This window comes from Limanda limanda, chromosome 10 (genome assembly GCF_963576545.1).
Source record: "Limanda limanda chromosome 10, fLimLim1.1, whole genome shotgun sequence".
Classification (NCBI taxonomy): Eukaryota; Metazoa; Chordata; class Actinopteri; order Pleuronectiformes; family Pleuronectidae; genus Limanda; species Limanda limanda.
In genome coordinates, this window is record NC_083645.1 from 18,161,738 (window position 1) to 18,183,814 (window position 22,077).

The 22,077-nt window shown below is 44.3% G+C and overlaps 1 protein-coding gene across 10 annotated transcripts in view; it reads right to left on the bottom strand.

Annotated features, from left to right (window-relative positions):
* Positions 1-55: 55 nt before the first annotated feature.
* The window catches only part of dlg3 (discs, large homolog 3 (Drosophila)), a 75,647-nt gene continuing 53,625 nt past the window's right edge, over positions 56-22,077 (bottom strand). For 2 of the 10 annotated variants that reach the window (XM_061079405.1, XM_061079402.1), the window contains 13 exons: positions 18,255-18,411; positions 17,560-17,662; positions 10,094-10,208; positions 7,577-7,753; positions 7,404-7,479; positions 6,700-6,802; positions 5,134-5,175; positions 4,596-4,646; positions 4,394-4,495; positions 4,134-4,306; positions 3,864-3,973; positions 3,688-3,779; positions 56-3,258 (listed from right to left, as the gene is read on the bottom strand). In XM_061079405.1, coding sequence (XP_060935388.1) covers positions 3,152-3,258; positions 3,688-3,779; positions 3,864-3,973; positions 4,134-4,306; positions 4,394-4,495; positions 4,596-4,646; positions 5,134-5,175; positions 6,700-6,802; positions 7,404-7,479; positions 7,577-7,753; positions 10,094-10,208; positions 17,560-17,662; positions 18,255-18,411 — 1,408 coding nt within the window. In that variant the 3' untranslated portion in view covers positions 56-3,151. Of the gene's footprint in view, positions 3,259-3,687; positions 3,780-3,863; positions 3,977-4,133; positions 4,307-4,393; positions 4,496-4,595; positions 4,647-5,133; positions 5,176-6,699; positions 6,803-7,403; positions 7,480-7,576; positions 7,754-10,093; positions 10,209-11,140; positions 11,488-15,636; positions 16,039-17,559; positions 17,663-18,254; positions 18,438-20,551; positions 20,715-20,943; positions 21,032-22,077 lie in introns of those variants that run through there. The other 8 variants (XM_061079407.1, XM_061079406.1, XM_061079403.1 and 5 more) reach the window with 8 other exon arrangements.

Below are 22,077 nucleotides of genomic sequence, written 5' to 3' on the forward strand. Positions count from 1 at the left end.
TCTGTTCAGAAGATTAGTCCGTTCAAGCGGAATAACAAGCACATCGGAAATCATAACTGAGTCACATATTTTATTTTCAAACAAATAAACTCTTGTCAAGTCCCAAAATAAAACCCAAACAAAAGTTGCAGGACTGTTCCCTCATGACTAGGACAGGGAAGACCATGAGGCCAAGTGTCCTGATAGGCTGTACCACCTGCAGTGACAGGAAGGAAACTACTGTACAATCAAAGGGTTCATGTTTGCAAGCACTTACTGCACAGATGTGCTAGAACATAAACATCACCCAAAAGTACAAACAAGAACCCTGACCCACCCGCCCAAAAAATAAAAAGCATATATGTCATCATTTCTCTCACCAGAACAAAGACCCTCATCAATTATACACACACAGAGGCATTCAGGTTCCATCTTGTTATATAGCACAACCTCAGTGGAAAGAGTAAAATGAAATCAAGTTCTTTGGGCTTTGACATGGCTGACTGAGGTATGAATACCACACACATTGTTAACAGTCAGCTGTATTTCAACTAAACACCAGAGAGGACCAATTCTAAATTCTAATGATGGATTGATCAATGCTCCTGGTTTCTGTGGTATTGTGTAGGTTTCTGCCTGCGTCGCTTTTTCTTTATTTTACAATATATTTTTTTATCTATACACCCAGACACGTTCCACAAGAAATCACATGTAGACAGGCCCTATCTGAGGGAATCAAATTCCCAACTGACTAGTTAAGTGTTCCAATAGGCATTTGAAGAGAAATACCAACAATACAGCACATTTGTATGGAAATTAAATCTCGAGAGTAGTTCAAACTTTACTTACCTGACATTTGTGGTCTATAAAACATGTTTGTCCCAGTTTTGATTCACACATGCATGAAGCACAGGTGAGGGAGATCTGCTGGGGGCTTATTTACATTGTACAGCTACCACACCCTTTGAAACAGTCTGCAAGCAGTTTATAAATGGCTCTGTTCCCTTCGGTTATTCCCTGAACTCTGGTTTTGACACAGGTAATGACAGCTGGTTTAGCAGTGGTGCCTGGCAGGTGGGCACACCTGTTCAGAAAATGCCTGCAGGTACAGGTGCTCTGTGGGTGGGAGAGAGCAGGGGACCCCAGAGGTCTGAGTAACCACTTTTGTTGGGTCTGGCTCTCTAAAGAGAAAAAAAAAACAAAAAGGAAAAAGAAACTCCGCGTGCACTCTTCAAAAAGCTGCGGAGGAAAGTGAGAACGTTCACAAGATCAGGGGGCCACGGTATTCCTTCTTCGTTCGTGCCCTCTCACATGCACACATTATCATACAGTGCCAAACTCTGCAGGGCGGGGGGAGTGGAGCAGGTCATTTTGATCCTGGTGATGACGTGATACAGCCAACTCAAAAAGTGACCACGCCGACGGCCTTGAACGAGCTCCGCGCCGCGCTGAAAAGACTCTTAACACAACCCAATGACACAGTTCAGTCGAAAACGCCTTTAATTAAGTGACAGTACCTCGAGTACTATGAACTTTCTGTGTCATCGCCCCAAACGAAGCCTTCAGTCGCAGGGGACATGGTATTTGTACGTGGAGATTCCTGAGCCGCTGTAGCTCAGCCCGACGCACTAAGAGCTCAACACAGTGGTTCAGCACCTGCCAACAACAGATCCATGAAGAATTCGTATGTTTATAGATACACAAAGCATGTCGATTTAATCCAACCCAATTTAAGTGTTGTTGATGACAGGGGGACAATCCAAAACAGGTTATATCGACTCTTTAATTGTTAGGACATCCAATACAATTATTGTCTTGTTCTACCCGTTTTAAGGCCACCGTCACGGCGGCAGATAGGACAGTACCATGTGACCATTCAATCAGAAGAGAATCATCTTGGAAGGCAGAGAGTGTAATAGGGTGGTCTGCTGCTCAACGTGAGCTAGGAGGCTCTGGCTGTCCAAACTGTAATCAAATGGCCAAATTTCGTATTTAATTACACAGCAAAAAGGTGGAAATACAGGGGAGGAAAAGGCGCCCAAAGAGGTGAGACTTTGTTTTATCTATTGCACTCAAGTCAGGCCTCCTGGCAGTTGGAGGACACAAAATAAGTCAGGAAAGACGAGAGTAGTCTCCTCTCTCTTCCTTGTCAATTATGTGCAGCCTCCCTCACAGACAACAGGTAGTCACAAAACAGAATTTGTATTTGATGTAAGGCAGTTTGGTGTTTTGCAGAGAGCCCAGTTACACTTCTCTACCCCCATCCTTTACACAGAGCAGCTAAAAACCACAAGCAAAAAATCCCACAAAGAAAGAGAGAAAAAAAAAAAAAAAATCTAACAGCCCTCCAAATTGACATTTCTAGTGAAGTGTAAAATGTGTACGTTTCTTTAATATGTAGTAAAATCTCAGTAAGATTTTGTCATTTATCTTGTGATTTCAGAATATAAATGTAGAGATCCACAACACATGTCTTCCTCTTGATCTGCCTCCCGAGATGTCTTTATCAGCTGCAGCACAGACAAATGGCAGACGACCAAACAGCAAGCTGCTTTGTGATAAATAGATCACCAGTTTGTAGGCTCTTCCACTGTAATTTCCTCAGTCATTATAAACGAGAGATGCCTCCTTGAACAGTACCATCAGCAGGGCTAAATTTGATCCAGTTTAGAAAAACAAAAACAAAATAAACTTAATTGGTCTTCAACTTCTCATCTTTCGCGTCTTTTTAAATGTGATTTTGATGAACATTTACAAAGTGTTCCAACTTGGTATGATTTGTCTCTTTTCCCCTGCAACTTCTTCGAATCCCAACTCCTCGCTCCAGATTTCTGTAAAACATTCTGATCTTCAGTCAGTCCCAGTCCACAAAAGGATTTATTCCTTTTCCCTTTTGTTTTTCGCTAGACAAAATTCCTTTGGAATGGCATTTCCAGTCTTGAATGGATTTGTTGAGAAACTCATGCAGGGGTGTGCACAGTCACAGTAATGGTGATAAGACTTCTTTTTCATTTAGAGAGTAACATAATGATGACACTAAAACTTGATATGAAACATATCTGCAAAAAGGAGGTGAGGACAGGGAAGGGGGGCCTATTTGGGCTCGGGTGGGGTCTCTGGGAGGCAAGGGGGGGAGGCTCTGCACCGACGCAGAGGAGGGACGGCAGGGAGCTCAGAGCTTCTCTGAGGAGGGGATCCAGATGTAGGGACCGGACTGCTCCTCGATGATGAGCTTGATTTTGTTGTAGATCTCCTCTAGTGAGTCACCCTGTACAATAGCTGGACACACAGACACAAAGGGAAACGTAGCATCAGACAGAAAATTGAGCCGCAACAATATTGATAATCAATTTGAAATTATTAATGATGGGGGGGAAAAACTAATGTTGGTGAGTCTGTGTCTTCATTATTGCAAATGTAGTATCTTTATGTTTTGTGTATCACTGATGGTATGAAAGACGTTTAAATGCATTAGCTTGTGATGGAGATTTTTCACCTTTAAATGTTGGTAAATAATGACTACATGGGATCAAACTAATTATAAAGATGATGCCTCTTTTCCAACTAATAGAAGTTATATTATAACTGCCCCAGTACAGAAATTAAGAAGTTGTAAAGATTTGTAAATTAAACTTGTCCAGAGAAAAGTCATCTGCAGCTCTTTCACCATTGATTCATTGTTTTGAGTCAAAGTGCTGTGACACTAACCTGTGAAAAACTCTCCAAAGTCCTGCTCCAGCTTGACTGCCTTGTCAAAGACTTTATTGGCCTGCTCATATGTCTGCCGCTTATTCATTTCCCTGAAAAACACAAATGTTTCGGTTAAATATTAAAGACACACTCACAATAACCGACATCTGGATCACAGAGTGTATCAAACTTACATTAGGGCTTCAATGGATTTTGGTTTGATAAAGATGGCGATCGGATAAAGTTGTGCTTGCTGCAGTCGTTTTATGGCGTTCCCGGACACATCCAAAATGCAGTGCTTCCCCTGCTGGTAGGTTAAATAGGTTTGTTAGAAACAAATGAGACTTTTTTGACAGAACATCATTTACTTTTAATTTAGCAGACACCTTGACAAGCCTCTGGTTACACCACATATACACAAAACCCAATCTGGTAACTCAACACAACAGACAAACTGTGCTTACCCGCTCAGCCACGGTTCTGACGGACAAGATGCTCGTCCCGTAGAGGTTCTCGTTGAACTGGCCGGCCTCGATGAATTTATTATCCTGAATGTCTTTCTCCATTTGCTCCCGCGAGGCCACAAAGTGGTAGTCCTGGCCGTCCATCTCGTTCTCTCGCCTTGGACGAGTCGTATCTGCGGAGGGGAAAGGATCACGTTTACTTCTGGGCAACAGCCGGCTGGAGCTTCACTCTGCAGAGCCGCTGTGTGTTGTCTACTTACGAGGAACACAGGAGCCAAACTTGTGGGGAAACTCGGAGATGAGGTCATCATTTACTCTGTCCTTCATTGGGCCCAAAATGATCACAGGCCTTGTGTAGTGGACTGCGTTGGAGACGGAGAGAGCAAGGGAAAATCATTGTGAAACTAACAATACAGAGTCCTTCTGCTTTTTAAATAAAATGTGTAGTAGGGAGTTACTCACTCTCCTGTCGGATGACTGGCTCATAGGAGAGAATGGTGTCCTCTTGTCCCTCTGTAATACACAGTTAAGAAAATTATTTTTAAATGATCATGGATGATAACTGCTGGCTGGAGGCAAATCCTCCATTTTCTTTTAGATCACAGCGCAGCACTTGATGCAGTGGATCACCAATACTTGAATTGACCGACTGGAAATGTTGTCAGGAATCACCAGTGTGGCTCGAGACTGATTCACGTCCGGATCAATCAATGGCCCAATTCTATCCTCTATATACATATTCCCTCTCTGTGATAGAATCTGTTTGGTCCACTGATACAACCGGTGATACACAGCTCTACACTCCCTTCAGTCCTGACCACTTTCAAAACCTCTGGTAGGGCGCTGCTCTTACCTGTACCTTTATTTATTTTAACCTAAATTACATTTCTTTATTAGAAGGATTTGATAACATCTTAGGAATAACTGCAATCTAATCCATCTACAGTGTAAATGTAAAACAAACTTAAGAGACTAAGAGAGAGAAATGACGGCGACTCACTAGAACTGCTTTCACTGTCACTTGTGTTGGATGTCAGGCATTCTGCAAAAGCACAGGAGAGAAAGTTGCACATTATCTCAATAAAAACCAAACCACAGTTAAATACAAATAAATCATCTTCTTACAGGGTGAAAGTCATTTCCACCAGCCTCAACAGCCAACAGGAAAAAAAGCAGTTTGTTTTTGAACATCCAGGCCATTAAAGAAAAGGGGAATAAAGAAAGCAGAAGTCCTGTCTGGTACAGTAGCCATGCTCTCGCAATATTGGGGAAGTGATTTAAGGTGCAAGCAATAGGAAATTAAGTGTTTCCTGTGACCGTATCCCAAATGACCCACAACTCCCTTACCAGTGTTTCCTATTGCTAGATCCGTGCCTGTGGCAACAGATCTCGTATCAGGGAAAAGACAAAGAAAATATACAGGCGTTACACTGTCCACTGGTGGGGGGGAGGCGGGAGCTGGAGGACTCTGGGGAAGTGGAGGGAAAAGTGTTTCCAACCGGGCAGAGCAACACACTGCTCTGGTGAAAAGTACATCCCAGCTCCTTGTGACCTTATCTGACAAAACTGTGCTAAACAATTATTCTAAAGACCCCAAGGGACGCTGAGGAGAAGTGTAACGTTCACTCACCCTCCCCTGGGAATGCATATTTTATATGTCCTGTGAATCCGAGTAGACGTGTGTGCGTTGTGTGTGTGCACGCACCTAGGTCTGTGTGTGTGTGTTTGTGTGTGTGTCATTGTAGATGTGTGTGGTTTAGCATTCCCAGCTGGGTCTGCAGTGACAAAGCTTTTTTTTGCTCGAAGCTTGGAGGACAGCTGCTTGACACAGTACAACCACACACTTACTCAAACTCTTTGATCCATAAAAGTCATCGCTTAACCCTGGGAAGTCCTAGATGTCCCGACAGGTGAGAGCAGAAAAAAAGAGAAGAGAGCAGACAGGAAGAAGAAGAGGTTAGTGAGAGCTGGGGCAGAGAGGAAGAGGAGTGCTGTGTGCTGCTCGCCAGGCCCACTGACACATGGTGCGATGCTCTACTCATTAAGCCTGAGCCCCACTTTGTTCATAGTAAGCCACGGCCTTTCAATTACACAAGCCCAATCCCATTAAAATGGGATTTTGACCTGTTAAATGTTAAAGCTTTAGTCCAGTTAATGAGATTCTCCTTGTTGAGGGTCAGTGACTGACTGGAGGATTGATCACGACTCATACAAGGAGTAGCATCGCGGTGTTAGAAGGCCTGTATGTTAATACGGCCAAGAACACACATGCGCAGCTGGCGGCGCACACAGCGAAACACTCCTCTGGAGCCCATAGACAGATGCACAGACACACCAGAGAGAAGCCCACACCCCCCTGCCCCCCCCGCTGGATGCCGGCTCTGCATGTGGAGCGTCTCTCTGGGACAGTGAGAAAGGGATGAGAGTGGTGCCATCTCACACACACCATCCCTGGAGGTGAGCGGAAAGATGGAAGTTGAGAGACAGAACTGAAGCATGAAGGGGGGGGAAAGGACGGGAAGAAAACAACACCACCACCCCCCTCGGTCACACAGCTGGTACTCACGTTCAGACTCCACCAACTCCTGCACAATATTCTCCTTGCTCTTGTAAAACGGGAACTTGCGCGAGAGGTTGAAGCTTTTTTTGCGCTTTACTTTGACTGGCTGCTTGTGTGGGTGAGAAGGGGAGGGGAGGGGGGGGCAATGAGAGGGTGAAAACAAAAACAGAATGGGTTTCAATGGAGGTACTCGACGCCCATGCAAAACAAAAAAAAACACAAATGAAATGCCGACAAAACGATACACGTCAAATAATGAAAAATGAGAAGCAGGCAATGTGTGGAAATGGATGGCGTATCACTGTGAAGCCAACAGGCCTCCGTTTACCAGCTTGAAGATTTTACCTTTTTTATATCAAATGAAATCTCCTTGCATAATACAGATAGATAATTAGAGCTAGATTTACACTGCCGCAAATTAAATCTGCCAGATCAGCGTCTGATAAACGTGCTGACATTTTGTAAGTGCACATTTCTTAATATCATTGAGTGCACAAGCTGTGGAGGTTACAGAGACCTCTCATCTCCACGGAGCTCCTGTGTAATCTATACAGTAATACGAGTGCTTTTTGTGCTCGCTCCAGTGAGCAGGTGCTGGTCCCTTTCCCACACTCAGGGGGAAGTAGGCCATCTCCCTGGGAGCCCAGCAGCAGTTCTGAAGACAGCCTCTCTGGCACCAGGGCAGGGAGCAGCTGGCCCGCTACACTTACCCTGTTCGACTCAATCATGCCAGTCCTGGCGTGGAACTTGACTGTTTTTAACCTGGCCCGCTCTTTCTTCTCCACTCTGGGGGTGACAAGAAAGGAAACAGGAAACAGATTTATGCCGGGCATGAATGTGTGCAGTCCTATTAGTTTTGTCTGCAAATGGAGAGCGACTCTACCTTTTCTTGCTTGGAATGACCCCGATCTGCTCACTCTCTCCATGTGGCGTGACCAGTCTCGCCTGCCACCACTCGTCATCAGAAGCATTTATGACATGGAGGATATCCCCATAAGAGAAGCTCAGGCCTTGGCTGGGCAGGCAGCTGTCCCTCGTCCGGTCGTAGTCAAACAAAGCTCTACACAAACAAAAGCTTTGGTTACACACTGTGTCCACACTTCATTTTGTTACATTATTACTCATTAAATTACCACATTCCTCCTTGTTACCATTTCCTATTAGAGTCAGATATATAAATTGGTCAATTTGAGCGTGTAACACAAAAATCAATGTCGGTGTTCATGTTTGCTGATATGAAAACATGTTTTACAGAATGGACCACGCAGAACGATGTGCATTAATTTGAACATTACAACTATAATTAATGTTCTACATATGAGGTTGTATTAGTGTTTTCTTTGTATTTATTAGTGATCTGTTTGTCATTAGGGTTTGATAACATCGTAGGAATCATTCAGCCAAAATAACAATGTTGGGCCGACCTCTAAAGATTCAGATTGGTCATGTCAGGTTGCATGTGGGATGTGATTGCTTTTTACAAATTGTGTAAGAGGACATTGGAGGAAACATGTGACTCATCCAGGCAAGCCACTTATTGTTTTATTCTGGCTTGACAATTCTATTCTTATTTTTAAATTATAAGTGTATATTTAACCACAAAAAGATATGGTGGAGAATCGTGTCCAAATTTGGAGCACCAGCATATCAAAGAACGTCATTCACATCCTGTTTCCACTTGACATTTCTACCTGCTAATGCCACATACTTTCCACTACAAACAGTCAGTGTTTATTGTTTGTCTGGGTGCGTCACTCTTGTCAGACAGGAAAACCCACAGCCACCGCTGCAGATATTCATACCTGCTTTACTGGCTTAAGTCTTCCTTGACCTACAATCCTATATCTTCAGGCCATATACACATTTTTTCCAAGCTTTTCCTGCCAACCGAAACTGCAAGTGGGATTAAGTAAGCAAAACTGCTGAAACTGTCATGATGCAGCCAGGTGGAGGATAACTTATTAGTTTCTTTACAAGGACAAGAGAACCCTTTCAACATAGGCTGACGAGTTATAATCAAATCTGTAGCAATAACTGTGTTATTGCACCTTGACATGCTTGGGTGTTTCAGAGAGTGTGAGCACATGTGACAGGTTTTTTTGTGCACCTTAGAGGTTTAACGCCTCCACATTCCTGAGGCTGGGCTGGGAGGACATGGCGGCTCCTGCATCAGTCGGCTAACTACACAGCTTTCCCAACATAACTACGGGCTTAGTCGCCCACACAGGAGCAAGTCGGGCTTTACATGCCTCATAGGGGCCAGTCTATAAGAGAGGCATGAGTCAGACTGGTAACTCTCCTCTGACTACAGTATGTTCCTAATGAGATAACACCTTTATTCTCTTGATTTATCAGAGTATGGTCCATTGTTATTGAACTCCGGCTAAATCAATCCACTTATGTTGCTATTAGGCCTAGGTTATATGAAGCTCATTCTTGTTTGAGTAGAACCAAGGGGAGGTACTTGTGGACTATGGAGTTACATCACACGGTCCTTTTACCTTGACCCCACCTGAGTCCTTTGTTACTTGCTGCATTTATGCGAGCAGAAGGATGCCACCTGTTTTAATTCCTAAATGAGCCCACATCCAGTTTGGCATCTGGCCCAAAGTGTCATAACACAGGTCACTTCGACAAGCTCCCCTGTCAATCTACATTACAGACAGAGTCAATGTCAAGCGTGGCATTAAAACAACAACAGGGAATGACTGTCCATCAGCTTTTTGATGGGGATGTATGAGCTCCAACATCCTGAATTAAACATGATCCCACAAATAGAATCAGCTCTTATTGTATAATCTTCACAGGGAGAAGTTTCATCTGCTTTCAGGCTTTATTTACTCTGACTGGCAGGTCGAGGTTTGTTTCTTTTAACTATAGATCTTACAACTTGATGCAGTGAGCGCAAGTATGGTTGCGTCTAGAGATTTTCCGATACAAGCAAATGGAGATGCATCCGATACTGCTGAATGTCAGTCGGGCAACAACAAGTACACAAATCTATGCATCGATCCGAACCCACGTCTTTTGAGTAGGATTGCTAAAATGTCAGATATTTGGTCATATTTCACACTGGAAAGTCCCACAAGGGAAATGTTGACGTGTACCATATGCAAGTCTTTAGTTTTGAGGGGGGCCAATAGTCTTGATTTGTATTTAACCTGAACTAGGCCATAAAACAGTGATAGCAATCATCCCTTTCATAAATGCATAGTAAGATGCAACTGTTCAAATATAATAAATGTAGAAGATTAATAATACATTCTATACACAGGTGTGGGATCAGTGCTTGGTATTGGTCAATATGTTAAGTCCAGGTATCGGAACAGATATTGGGAAAGGAAAAATGATATCTGAACTTCCAATTGTGTGTGATTGTGTGTAAGTGCTCCAGCTTTACCTGACATAGAGAGAGCGTTTCTCACTGGTGCGCAGGGAGCCTGATCCTGAGCTCATGCTGCTGTTCATCATCTGCTCCCTCAGGTCGTGGATCTTGGACTCAAAGCGACTATATTCTGCAAATTAGGAAAGAAAGAAAAAACAATCTTAATCAACGGCACCGCCAAAAATAGGACCTTGAGAATAAAGACTACACAATCACTTCAGGCTTTCGGGTTGATTCACCAGAAGGTGTATCAGGTGGTAAAACATCAAATAAACCCCAAAACGGCATAGCTTTTCTCGTATTTCACTCGAAAACTGTTGGCAATCTGTGCCTTAGATTGTGCTGCAGTAAGCGAACAGAGGAAAGGTTCAGTGAATCTCCGGGCTGATTAATGACCCCAGGAACAGATGGTTTATCACAGATCTGCCTTACACATCAAGTAATGTCTCGTGTCAGGTAATTAATTACACAGATTAATTAAGTTCAACGTGGGCTCTTCGGTGTGGTTAAAAAAAAGAAAAGGGAAGAGCTCCAACAATTCTAAATACATGACCATTTGTCACAAGTGTGTAAATCCAGTTTGCCACCCAGCAGCACGGGGATGATGTATGAATCTACCTGGACCTCCTCATTAAGAATGCTCTCATTAGCCTGCTGTGCCCCTGTGTGCTTTGTGCCCGGGCCGAGGGAACGAGCTAGGCCACCGCACCACACAGCACAAGGCTAGATAAACAGAAGGGCAGATGCAGCTAGAAAAACAAGTAGGTTGGTCGCTCATGTGACCACACAAAGGAGGCGCAAAAAAAGGCAGCACTGTGAGGGACTGATTTTGTCATATATCTAAACGTTTTGACAATTTAACACTATCAAGGGCTGATGTAAGAAAGGAATGTGAATGGAGAATTAATAAGGGTTGAAATCTCAGAGCTGCAGCACTTTTAGTTATATACAACACACTTGCGTCGCATCATTAACAGCATACAATAATGTACAGTATTGCTTGAATAACAAAACGTTTCTACGCTCCGTTCAAAAGAAAATAAACCAGAGATTATCACGCACATTTTTCCACTTATCTCCCTCCCTGCCGTGCCTGTAGGGGTTGACTCCTACCTCACGGTGTAATCATCCATTGCTGGTTACACTTCCTGTAATGTGAACAAGCGATCAAAGTCCAGATTCTGTCAAACTGGTCCACAAGTAGCCTCGGAAAACAAACACCCATGACTACAAAGAGGTCTCGTCCAAGTTAGTCCAAGCTCCTGGAAAATACCGGGCAGGTGCAAAAACAAGCTTCAAGTTGCTGAACTCTTAACCCCCCACCGCTCCGCTGCCGGCCGAAACCTAAAGGGGATTCAAAGCAAACACGGATCCTGCCGCAGGCCCTGGTGGCGGCTCTGCACCCTGTGCTCGGCTCAAAGGGTTAACAACACAGAGTGACGCTGCAAGGTGAGGTAACCAGACACCGCCTGACTCCCTGCTACCAAGAGCAACGCACTGGAAGCCCTAGACCGGTGACAGCGGTTGCGGAAACAGCCATTCAGACTAGACCACTTGGCTCTCAGTCACAGGAGAGACAAGAGAATGGAGCAAAAAGAAGAGGCCGCTTCAGAGGGGAGGGGCCGGGGGACAAGACAATGAGAAGCTAAACAGAGAGAGTAATCCTAATGCCTTGCTTCAAAATACCACCAACCTGAAGGACTGGCTGTGAGCCGTGTTGGTGAGATAGTGGTCTAGGTAGCACAGGTAGAGCTGAAGACGTTGCTTGTGCACATTCCTAACATCCAAACGAGTCATCTCCATAATGTAGAGATTCAAGAGGAGCAGCTTTTACACTGTCATGAATGGAGTGGGAATCAAAAGCCAAAACCCAAATCTGCCGCACCTTGTTGATAATGATGGCATCCGAATACAATAAAGTCTGCAACGTAATAATCTATGTGTACAAGCAGTGGCCGATCTTCCCCCCCAAAAATAATAAATAAATATATCACGATTTAAATCCACAATCCGTCACTATAGTTAAAGCAGTCTATGGATTTTCTTTTGTCTACTTCCACTGTTTAAAACACAATGAGCTCTATTTTACACCCAAGCCCAACACAATTATCTTTGCTAGTTTAAGATTGACACAGTTGGCGTTTGCAACAAGTTAGTTATACAACACATGCACTTGCTTCCATCTGAGGACCTATGGGTGTGTTGGTCTTACAGGTAAGGTCAGGTGCATTGTTGGCACAGTTCTATCTTAAGAAACTCAGTGCACTTTGACCAACAAAAACCTGGTCTGAAATCAGCGGAGCTCTAATTCACTGTTAATCTAAGAGTGCAGCATTAAGATAGTAATCTGCACCTACACCGGTGTTGAATCATTTTGAAAATGTCATGCTTCAAAGAGATCCCATAATAGTCTTGTTTATATAACTCCTCTTATCAGCGTAGACATCAGTAGGTTCACCATTCCATTGGTTTGAGAATGGAGGGGGGATCCGTGTCATACACCAAGTGTAAATGTCATAATCTCTATGATTTAATTGAAATGTAGATCATGGATGTCTCAGATTGCTCACACCTTATGTGTATTACATCACAAATGCTGTAACTGAATGGGAAACTACTCATAATCACCGACCAATCTGCAGTACATGTGCACTCAGCATTCTTTAACAAACTTCCAAACAAAACTGAAAGAGTAAATATAATTCTGCAGATCTTGCCATTTATATTGGATACGATATATCTTGCAGGTGACTCAAATCTTTACCCTTTACTTTGTATCAAGGACATAAAGCTGTAGCCTACAGCAGTTATTCTATAAAGTCAGAACAGGCTTGGCTACCTCTATCATCTGACGAAAAGTGTTGCTGGTTTTATTAAAGGCTTTAACCATATCTACCTGGTTGAGAATGAGAAGTGTGAAATATTGATTCAAACATCAATTATTCTTAAATATGCCTAATTGAGAGCCACACCAGTGGGTGCCCACAAGTATCAACGTCCAATAAAGCAACATTACAATTCTATATTAATTTAAAAAAGCAGCTTCAAACGAAATTTGATGGTACACAGACTTGTAATAGGATGAATGGAGGCCTTTTCATTCCCACTCTCAACCTATGATCTCTGGTAAAGTGCAAAGATGAACATGTTAGTGGCTTAAACCTCAGTGATCAACAGATTCAAGAGTATTGTCAAACTGCAGATCAGTTAAAAAGACGTAGAAGTTGATGAAACTAGTGTTACTCTCCACTAGAAAAATTCTAAATAGAGTTTGTAACATCAACAGCTCTTCTGGTTCAGGAAGCCTTGAATCGTGAGGAATATCTACTGTTCAGCTGTCTTCCAGTCTGGCGAATGGGACTATGTCGATGCAAAACTTTTATTTTCAGTACACGCACACTTAATCACTAGCACAATGAGCCCAACAAAAATATTTCCACCGGTGGTAAGTGTTGCTTTAATACACAAGAGTGAGCCTATATTTTTAGGAGTGACCCACAGGAAGCACAGACAGCTAATAGAAACTGGGACTATTCTGTATCTCACTCCCACTGCGTGTCCTCATTAGTCATACAGCTTCTTTATTTTGGGGGACGGTGGCTTCTCTTTTGATCCAGTTATGCAACACAGCAGGCATGTACTTGTAATGTGAGAGTGTGTTATGTTGTCAGGAATAGTCGAGCCCATGAAAACATAGACCCCAATAATACACTGCAGGAGGAAAATGAAGACCCAGGGTTAACTACATCCACAAACCTCTTTAGCACACGCTGATGCGAGTTTGATGAGGGTGCATGTTTAACATTTCCTCCACAGCCCTCCTCCCATTTCCTACACGCAAAGGCTTTAGTGTCATTACACTGCTTGATAGGGGGGGACAGGCCAGCATGTGGACGCCCCTCCCCTCCTACTGAACTTCCATTCCTTCTATCTGAATGAGAGACTTGGCGTAAAAGACTTGGTGATGCTCCAGAAGGCCTCCTGCTGCAGCCTGTGTGTCTTTTTGTAGTCTTCAGTGCTGGCCTTGCAACAGAGGTCCCCAGACCCCCAGGCCCCAGCCCCTGAGTCCACCCTCCAGGCAGTTTGCCCAGCGTAAACTAGCACTCACCCTCCACTTCCTCCACCTGACCTGTCCTTGTACAGCTCACTGGTGGCAGCTCCTGCAGATCTCCTGATGGCAGATCTCAGGTCACCGGTGGGGATGCAGGAATTCAATCATTTGCCAGAGCTTAACTTGGGTGTTTCAGAGCGGTTACGCATTGTACACAAACAGATAAGTGTCCCCTTGCTGGGTAACAAAGAGGGAGCAGAGCTGAAAGCAGGATTTGGTATGGAAAACAAAGGTTCCCTTCAACTAAATTCATCATTATTCAACATGCTGCCCGAGTGGCCGGGCCCGTCAGACAACATGAACTCACATAGACAAGAATGAAGCATTGTAAACAGCATCTTGTAGCAAGGGGAACACTGCACTGCAATATTGTGAGTCTTGATCCCAGCCTGTGTGCTCCTTTAGCCGAGCGGCGTGCCAGCTGACCCTCGCCGACCCCGGCCCGCCTCACTCTCAATGACCTTGAATCGTTATTGGACATTTAAGTCTTGTGTCTTATTGAATGTGAAAACAATACAGAGTGCGAGCATGCTGCAACTTATGCCCCGGCACATTCCTGACATAGTCCGACCTGACAACTGAGCCTGGATCTAAAGCTTACAATATCCTCCCTGTTGTTGTTGCAGCATTACCACAGCACGCTCAAGTACAAATGAACAGCGCTGAGAAAAAACCAGAGAAAGTAGGCTGCCGCCAAAGTGGCTGTGATGCCCGACACGGTTACACTTCACTGTTACAGAGGGACAGAGGTGCCATTATGGGGAATGAACTGTTAAATTGAGTTAAGACCTACAAGGGCCAAGCATCACATACAATCTGCTCGAGTCAGCAGCAGCAGACACACACACATGTGGTCACAGAGTTGTGTGTTTAAAGTGTGGTGCGACAGTGACATCCAGGTGTAAATGTACATGTTTAAGAGCTGACGTTCCCTGTTCACTAACCACCAGGCAGCAGGCTGACACACACCTGTTTGACCACACCTCTGTGTCCCCACCTAAAGCTTTAGGTTACATAAGAGCAGCCGGTGATTGTTCAACATGTCTGAATGAGTCCTGCTATGGATACCAAGCAACAGGAGCCCCCCCTTCATTCAGATCAGTGTAGAAATAAGGAATCAGGGGGTGGGGATATGAAACTAAACCCCTGAGGATCCAGGTAATGTCTGGAGAACACCACAGTGTTCAGTACAGCCGGGGTGAGGCTATCACATGTCGGCCACGGTCGTTCTCACGTCAAGGCTGCTTTTATAAAACACACTTTTAAACTTCTTGTGTTGTCATATACGAGAGGAACGTGGTTTCTACTCGTACTGTAGCTTCTCCACTGTAGTTAAAAAACTAGCTCCACGGAGAACCTGCCCCGCTAGAGTCACAACAAACACACTTTCTACACAATGTGTCCCTCGGTCGTTTCTCCACACACTTCCCCCCCCTCGTCGCCTCACCTCACCGGGACGAAGCTGCGGTCGTTACTTCGCTGTGGTCGTTACTTCGCTGTGGTCGTTACTTCGCTGTGGCAGCCGGAGGTTTCTTCACCCGGCCATTAGGAAGTTCATGCGGCTTCTGCTGCTGCGGTTCTGCCCGAGCCCATCCCCCATCACATCCAAACACACACACACACACACTCAGACACACACTGATACACACACACACAAGTTTGTCGGTTTCGCTCTCAACGTCTTTCAGGAAAAAACTCCCGCCCTCCGCAGTGGTAGTGGAAGTCTGACGCGCACCTTCCGGCTTCAGGCTCCTCTTCCCATTAGCAGCTCCGAGGCGAACCCTGGGGGGGCTGGGGGAGACCGGGGAGTTCGAACGGGCTGGAGGGAGACGACAGCGGCCGGTTTGCCCGCCTTCTTCCACTCTACCTCCTCTATCTCTCTCTCTATCTCCCCCCTCTCTCTCTCTCGCTCTCGGCCTGCTGCTGCCCACAACAAGGGCCGCCCCTCGAACTCAACACTTCCGCATCGCAGCGGCCAATCAGAGGCGGAGACACGGATCGTTTCCCTCGGAGCCTGTCACGAACCCGCAGGTAGATCAGGTCAGTTCAGTGCAACTTCACACAGAACGTGGAAAAGTTTGAGAATCCCACAATGAACTGATGACACTCACTTTCTTTTTTAAATACACTGACGTCTGCTGTAGCATCATTTAAAAGCCAAGTTAGTCTAATGCACAACTTTGTGTAGTTTCAGGCATTTATCTTTAAATCTGTATTTACATTTGGCCTAGTTACTTGTGTGTTTCAATCACCTTATACTTGCAGTATTTGTAGCTACTCAATATCTCCATGAGCACATACTTCTTTAAAGTGACAGCTTTGTAGTAATTCTGGTGGCTCTAGACTTTCATCTCATGGCAGTGTCCTTTTATCTGTGTGTGTGTGTGTGTGTGTGTGTGTGTGTGTGTGTGTGTGTGTTTCTGTCTTTCTGTCTGTCTGTCTTTCTCTCTATCTATCTATCTATTGTAATAGAAATTCTATACCAAGGACACAGCAAACAATTATCAATCTGGAAGTTTAATTCAACAACTGCTATCTATCTATCTATCTATCTATCTATCTATCTATCTATCTATCTATCTATCTATCTATCTATCTATCTATCTATCTATCTATCTATCTATCTATCTATCTATCTATCTATCTATCTATCTATCTATCTATCTATCTAAGTATTGTATTTTCATTCACAGCCTGGCAGCCTATAAATTATTGATGTGCCCCATACAACCCAGCAGTTGTCCAACAACAAATCAAAGTCCCCCTCCGGTGAAAATCAAGTTTTTGCCATGTCCAACTTTATCATATAAAATACACATTTTGAGTGAAATAACCAGTCAATGCCATTGGTTGAGTATTTCCACCTTATGCGTGCAAAGCAAATAGTGCTGGTCAAAATTCACAAAAGTGGAACTCCACAGTGAAGCCACGTAGTGACAGAAAGCAAATGTCGTATTCCCCTCCTCACACTCACACAGCTCGGAAGTGAACGCAAGGCGAAGGTTCTCCACTGATACATTTGTGTTTGTGTCACCGAGCCGTAACTCTGCAGTAAAAAAAATGCCAGTCTGTCAACAAAAGCATTGAGTCAGCCAGGGTTTGTGATGTCACAACCCTGAGAAAACAAGCCTGTCAACTTGTGGTTGAGGAAAGGTAAATGTTTTCTGATTATATCAAACTTTTAATTCAAACAGGATGCTCTAGTTTATGATTCAGTTATAAATTTGTCTTAAAAAGCTTCACACAAAGCCTCAAATTAAAAAATAAATAAACCTATCAAGCTAATGTGGGATAATATGAGATAATATGTTGTACGATCCATTTTGACTTGGGTGTACTCCTGTGTGATATGAGACTGTGGGGTCATTACCTTCAGGCCTGTACTGAGCAATGATGGTGACAGTCTGTCCAGCTCTCTTCAGTGCTGCAGCCGCCTGCTCATGTGTTGCGTTCCTTAGGTTCACTCCATTCACCTGCAACAAAACAGAAAGAGAAACTTAGCAACAAAAGTTTCAGAGATGAAAAGGTACGTCACTTCTTGAGAAGTTTGGAGGAGGACAAATCCAGCTCAAAGGAGCAAAGTCCATGCTCAGACAGGATTGTTTCACTTCAGCCTGCGTAGATAAGATCTGCCCTCAGAATGAGAGGACATAACATTAACTATGAGATAAGACTATTCAATTTTGATAACCACTCACCCATCGGTGAAATATTATTGTTATATAATGTGTGAAAATATATAAAAAGGGATATTTAGAGCAACATTTGAGTCTGGAAGAATTGGGGTTAGAAAATACAATTCAAGGGATCTAAATGTTTAATTCATTGAATATTGATTTACAAAATTCCCATATCTGTCAGAGCTCTACTAAGCTTCCTATGAGTTGTTGTGAATGTAATGTCTTGGTCAAGGACATTCACCAGGGCAGATGTTTGCTGGCTCTAAACACCCAACCATCTTGATGCTGTCGTTACTCTGACAGCAGGAGTTGACTGAACATCTTCCAAAAATGTTGTTGATGTGCATAAACAAAAAAAAAAGACACCTGAGGTTGAAATACTGACCGACAGAATCCGGTCGCCCCTCCGAAGCTCTCCGCTCAGGTCAGCCGGCCCTCCCGCTAAGATGAAGGAGACGAAGATGCCTTCTCCATCCTCCCCGCCGACGATGTTGAAACCAAGGCCTGTGGAGCCTTTGTGCAGCAACACCTTCCTCGGCTCCCTACCAAACAGAGCCACACGGTGAAGGTCAGGGCAGAGAACCAAGAGGAGATGAGCAGCAAGAGATAACAGATAGAAATGAAATAGAAAGAGTGCAAACCAAGAGGAACACACAGGCTGTATCACACCACAGCCATCTTCTTTTGGTTTACACTGTGTGATCCCAAAACATTGAGCGCACTGGCTATAGGCAGCTACCAGCAGGCCTACAGAGGACAGAACCATGAGACTGCATCACCCACAGGTGTAGCCCGCCGCTTTCATGGCTTTACCAAAGTATCAAACTCATTTTCTTTCCACAATCTAAACTACAACACACACAAATCACCAAATTATTCTATTTAAAGGAGACATGTTATGCTCTGTCTGAAACGCTTGCTTATAGCTCCTGTGTCTTTAAGGCCCGCCTTCAGATAAAGCCCAGTCTGCTCTGATTGGTTGGCTCGTCCACTCTGTTGTGATTTATCAAGCGCATGTAGGAAATGATGGCCTCCACTCTAGCTTTACTTGGCTGTGTTTGGGGACGTTTCAAAATAGATGTCTAATGACATCACAATGTGACATCACAATGTGACATCACTATGTCCTATGACATCACATTGTGGAAGTATCAGCCAGACTGACATTGCTTTTCCGGAGCTTAGTGTTTTCTGTGGGAGAGAGACGCTCCCTTCACTGATGACTTTGGGCCTTTTTACTTGCAGACATTTAACATACATAAGAAAAGCTATTACACACTAAAGGGAAGAAACAGAATTGGCATCACGTGTCTCCTTTAAAGTTAGGACAATTGGTAAATATTAAACATTGCATCAGTTTTATTGTCTTCTATGACTTATCTCGGTCCAATCATGATAGAATTAGATAAAGTTATGCTATTTTTATTAGCTCAAGATGGACAGTAATAAAACAAGGTCTGAAGTGATATCATTACCTGCTCAATCAACAATACAAAATCCAGCAATAGAAACAATGATTAACCACAAAACAATCATGCTCTAATCATTTAGCTAATAAAGGTAATTTGGATCACTTTTGATACCACTGTGCACTCATTAATACGTGAGCTATGGCACAAGCCGCCACACGTCTGGATCCAAATGCAGGTCAGTCACTGGCTGTAGCACCTCTCTGCTCATGCATGGCAGTCTCATTGCAATGTACACACTTAAAACACCCACTCGTAATAATGTGCGTAGAAACAATGAGCTGCCTTCTGCTTGACAGACTCGCTGAAGCTCTGCTTTAGCTTTAGCCACCATGACTCATCCTCCAGCAGGGTAATCAGACGGCCTCAGCTTTAAGATGCTAGAGAGGCTAAACCGCTGCTATGGTCCAGCAAAAACCCACTGGGAACACACTTCACTGGACTGCAGATACACACTCCATAGAAAGCTCAACCCCCCACCTCACACACACACATACTTAATATACAAACACACACATAAGCTTAAAACACACGCATGTGCACACACATTAAACACATGGTTTCTTTTCTAAACAGAAAACCCTGCATGGTTCCCATTAGTGGTCTACTCTTGCAGTACTCAGCCTGCGGTCTCCAGGAATAATTCCTATTCAATCCCTAATGGCTGAGCTCGAACTTGCTGTTAAGACAATTTTCCCAACAATGGCAGCTGGGGCAGCATTCCGAACATTGAGAATCATACCCAGAACTGACTGGAAAAAGTCCTGATGACTCCATTAAAAGAGATGAGGAGCAAACGGAAAAATCCTAAATGGTAAAACAGTGCTTTCAGAAAGTTAAAACCAGACTGTTAAAGTGCACTCATTTGTAATTAACTGTACTTAGATGCAGAGTTTTTGCAAGACCACAAAATAAGATGCATGAGTAGCGACTCTGGGTCTGCAGGAGTCCTCACACGAAGCCTTGTGTTTGTGCAAAGCAGAATCAAGGACATTTGACGAGGCTTAAAAGCATTTGATCCATTATGTTGCTGCTTTTTTTCTACAACCTTCAAGATATTTTAGCACCAGACATCAAGAAATGACAAGCGGGCAACTGTCTTTATGCAACAACAACTGACTTGCTTTCAAACAAGTCGAGCTTAAAATAACTTTGCTTTCCATCTGGAGCTTTTCATCCCAGCTCGACAAGGCACACAGATCTCCATGGTTACCTTAGAATCCGGATCCGGTGCTTGCTTCTGAAAGAGCATTTCCTAACTGTGCGTTCAGGCAGGCTCCTCACCAGCGACATGGAAGATGAGATGTTGACCGTGAACATGGCGGCTATGGCCCATCGCTCACCTCACCTCTTACTCCTGAACCCCTCTGCCTATCTGCCCCCCCCCCCCCCCCTGAGAGAGGAGCGACAATTTTAGCAGCGCCCGATGCTCCCTATCTCATCCTTGTGTGCTGTGATGGGAAACAGCTCCTCTTCGGGCTGTCACAAACGCTCTCTCCCAATATTCGCCTGCAAGCCGAGACTTTACACTTAACCCTAGCGCTTCCAAGCAAATCAATCTTTGCTCCGTCCTGCAGGAGGAAACCAACAAGTCCCCTTACTCACATCTGGAATAGCCAGGGCTGCTTTACATCAAGAGCGTCGGGACTCAGGTGCGCATCCAACTTTGGTCGCCTTTCACAATCTGCTGTCCCCTAGACTTTGCTCGGATGCTGCTCTGGGTCCAGCCCCCCCGCCCCCCTTGAGTACAGCACAACAGCATTCCTGTCTGTTAGCCTGGCCCTCTGGAGACCAGGCAGACAAACTCTTGCTAATGTGTGTGAGTGTAATTTGTACGAGCTGACTTTCACAAGTCTCAGGCCTGTGATTTGACGACCCCAGAAAGTGATGTGGTTGCACAGGGGACGATGAGCGACTTACGTGGAACATCTGACTCTTAAGTTCTGAGTCTTTTTGTTATCTTGCATTCCTTCTCCCTATAGGCAGCGTGCAAGTGTTTTCCTGTATGCAGTGCTGGTCTGTGTGATGTGTACCGCCAGGACATTTTCATGGAAAGTGGGAGTGAATTCAAACTCTTTCAAAATGCAAGTCCTCCCTCCCTGTCACAAGACCTCCCTCCCCTCCCCTCCCTTCCCTCCCTTTGCCTTTTCATCCATGCCAGGAATGTAAACAGTTATAGGGCGGTAAAAACCCTTTCTCCCGGCACAGCCGTTTCTCCTGCGACTCTTTTCTCTAATTCAAATCCCACCGCTGTACCCTGTGTGTCTCACAGTGTTTTGAACTGAAGCGGTCGCGGCTCAATCCTAAAGCGGTGAATGGATATCTGGGCTGCAGGGTTCAGTGGGTCACGCTGCCCTGGAGTCTGCCCAGTAATTGGCTCCGCTTGGCTGATTAATGGTGGACACTGCAGATGGACGCCATTTTCCACAGACAGACACTACCTCTCACTGCACTCTACCACTCCCTCTCCCCGAGTGGATCACATCAGCTTATGGAAAGATATACATACAGATAGAATTGAAATGCTGCTTTGTCTTTTCATTGCTTCATTTACAGCCATAGATATCAATTGTCATTCTCTCTCCTGTTAATGCAACGCAATTCTCCACTAATTTCACAAAGGGCAAAATGTATTCACTGCTAAGGTGATAGACAGTTAAAGCTGTTTCATGCCTCTCGCTTTGACTAAGAATAAAACTGGGGGGATGAATGATTAACACCTATGACGAGTTCTCTGCT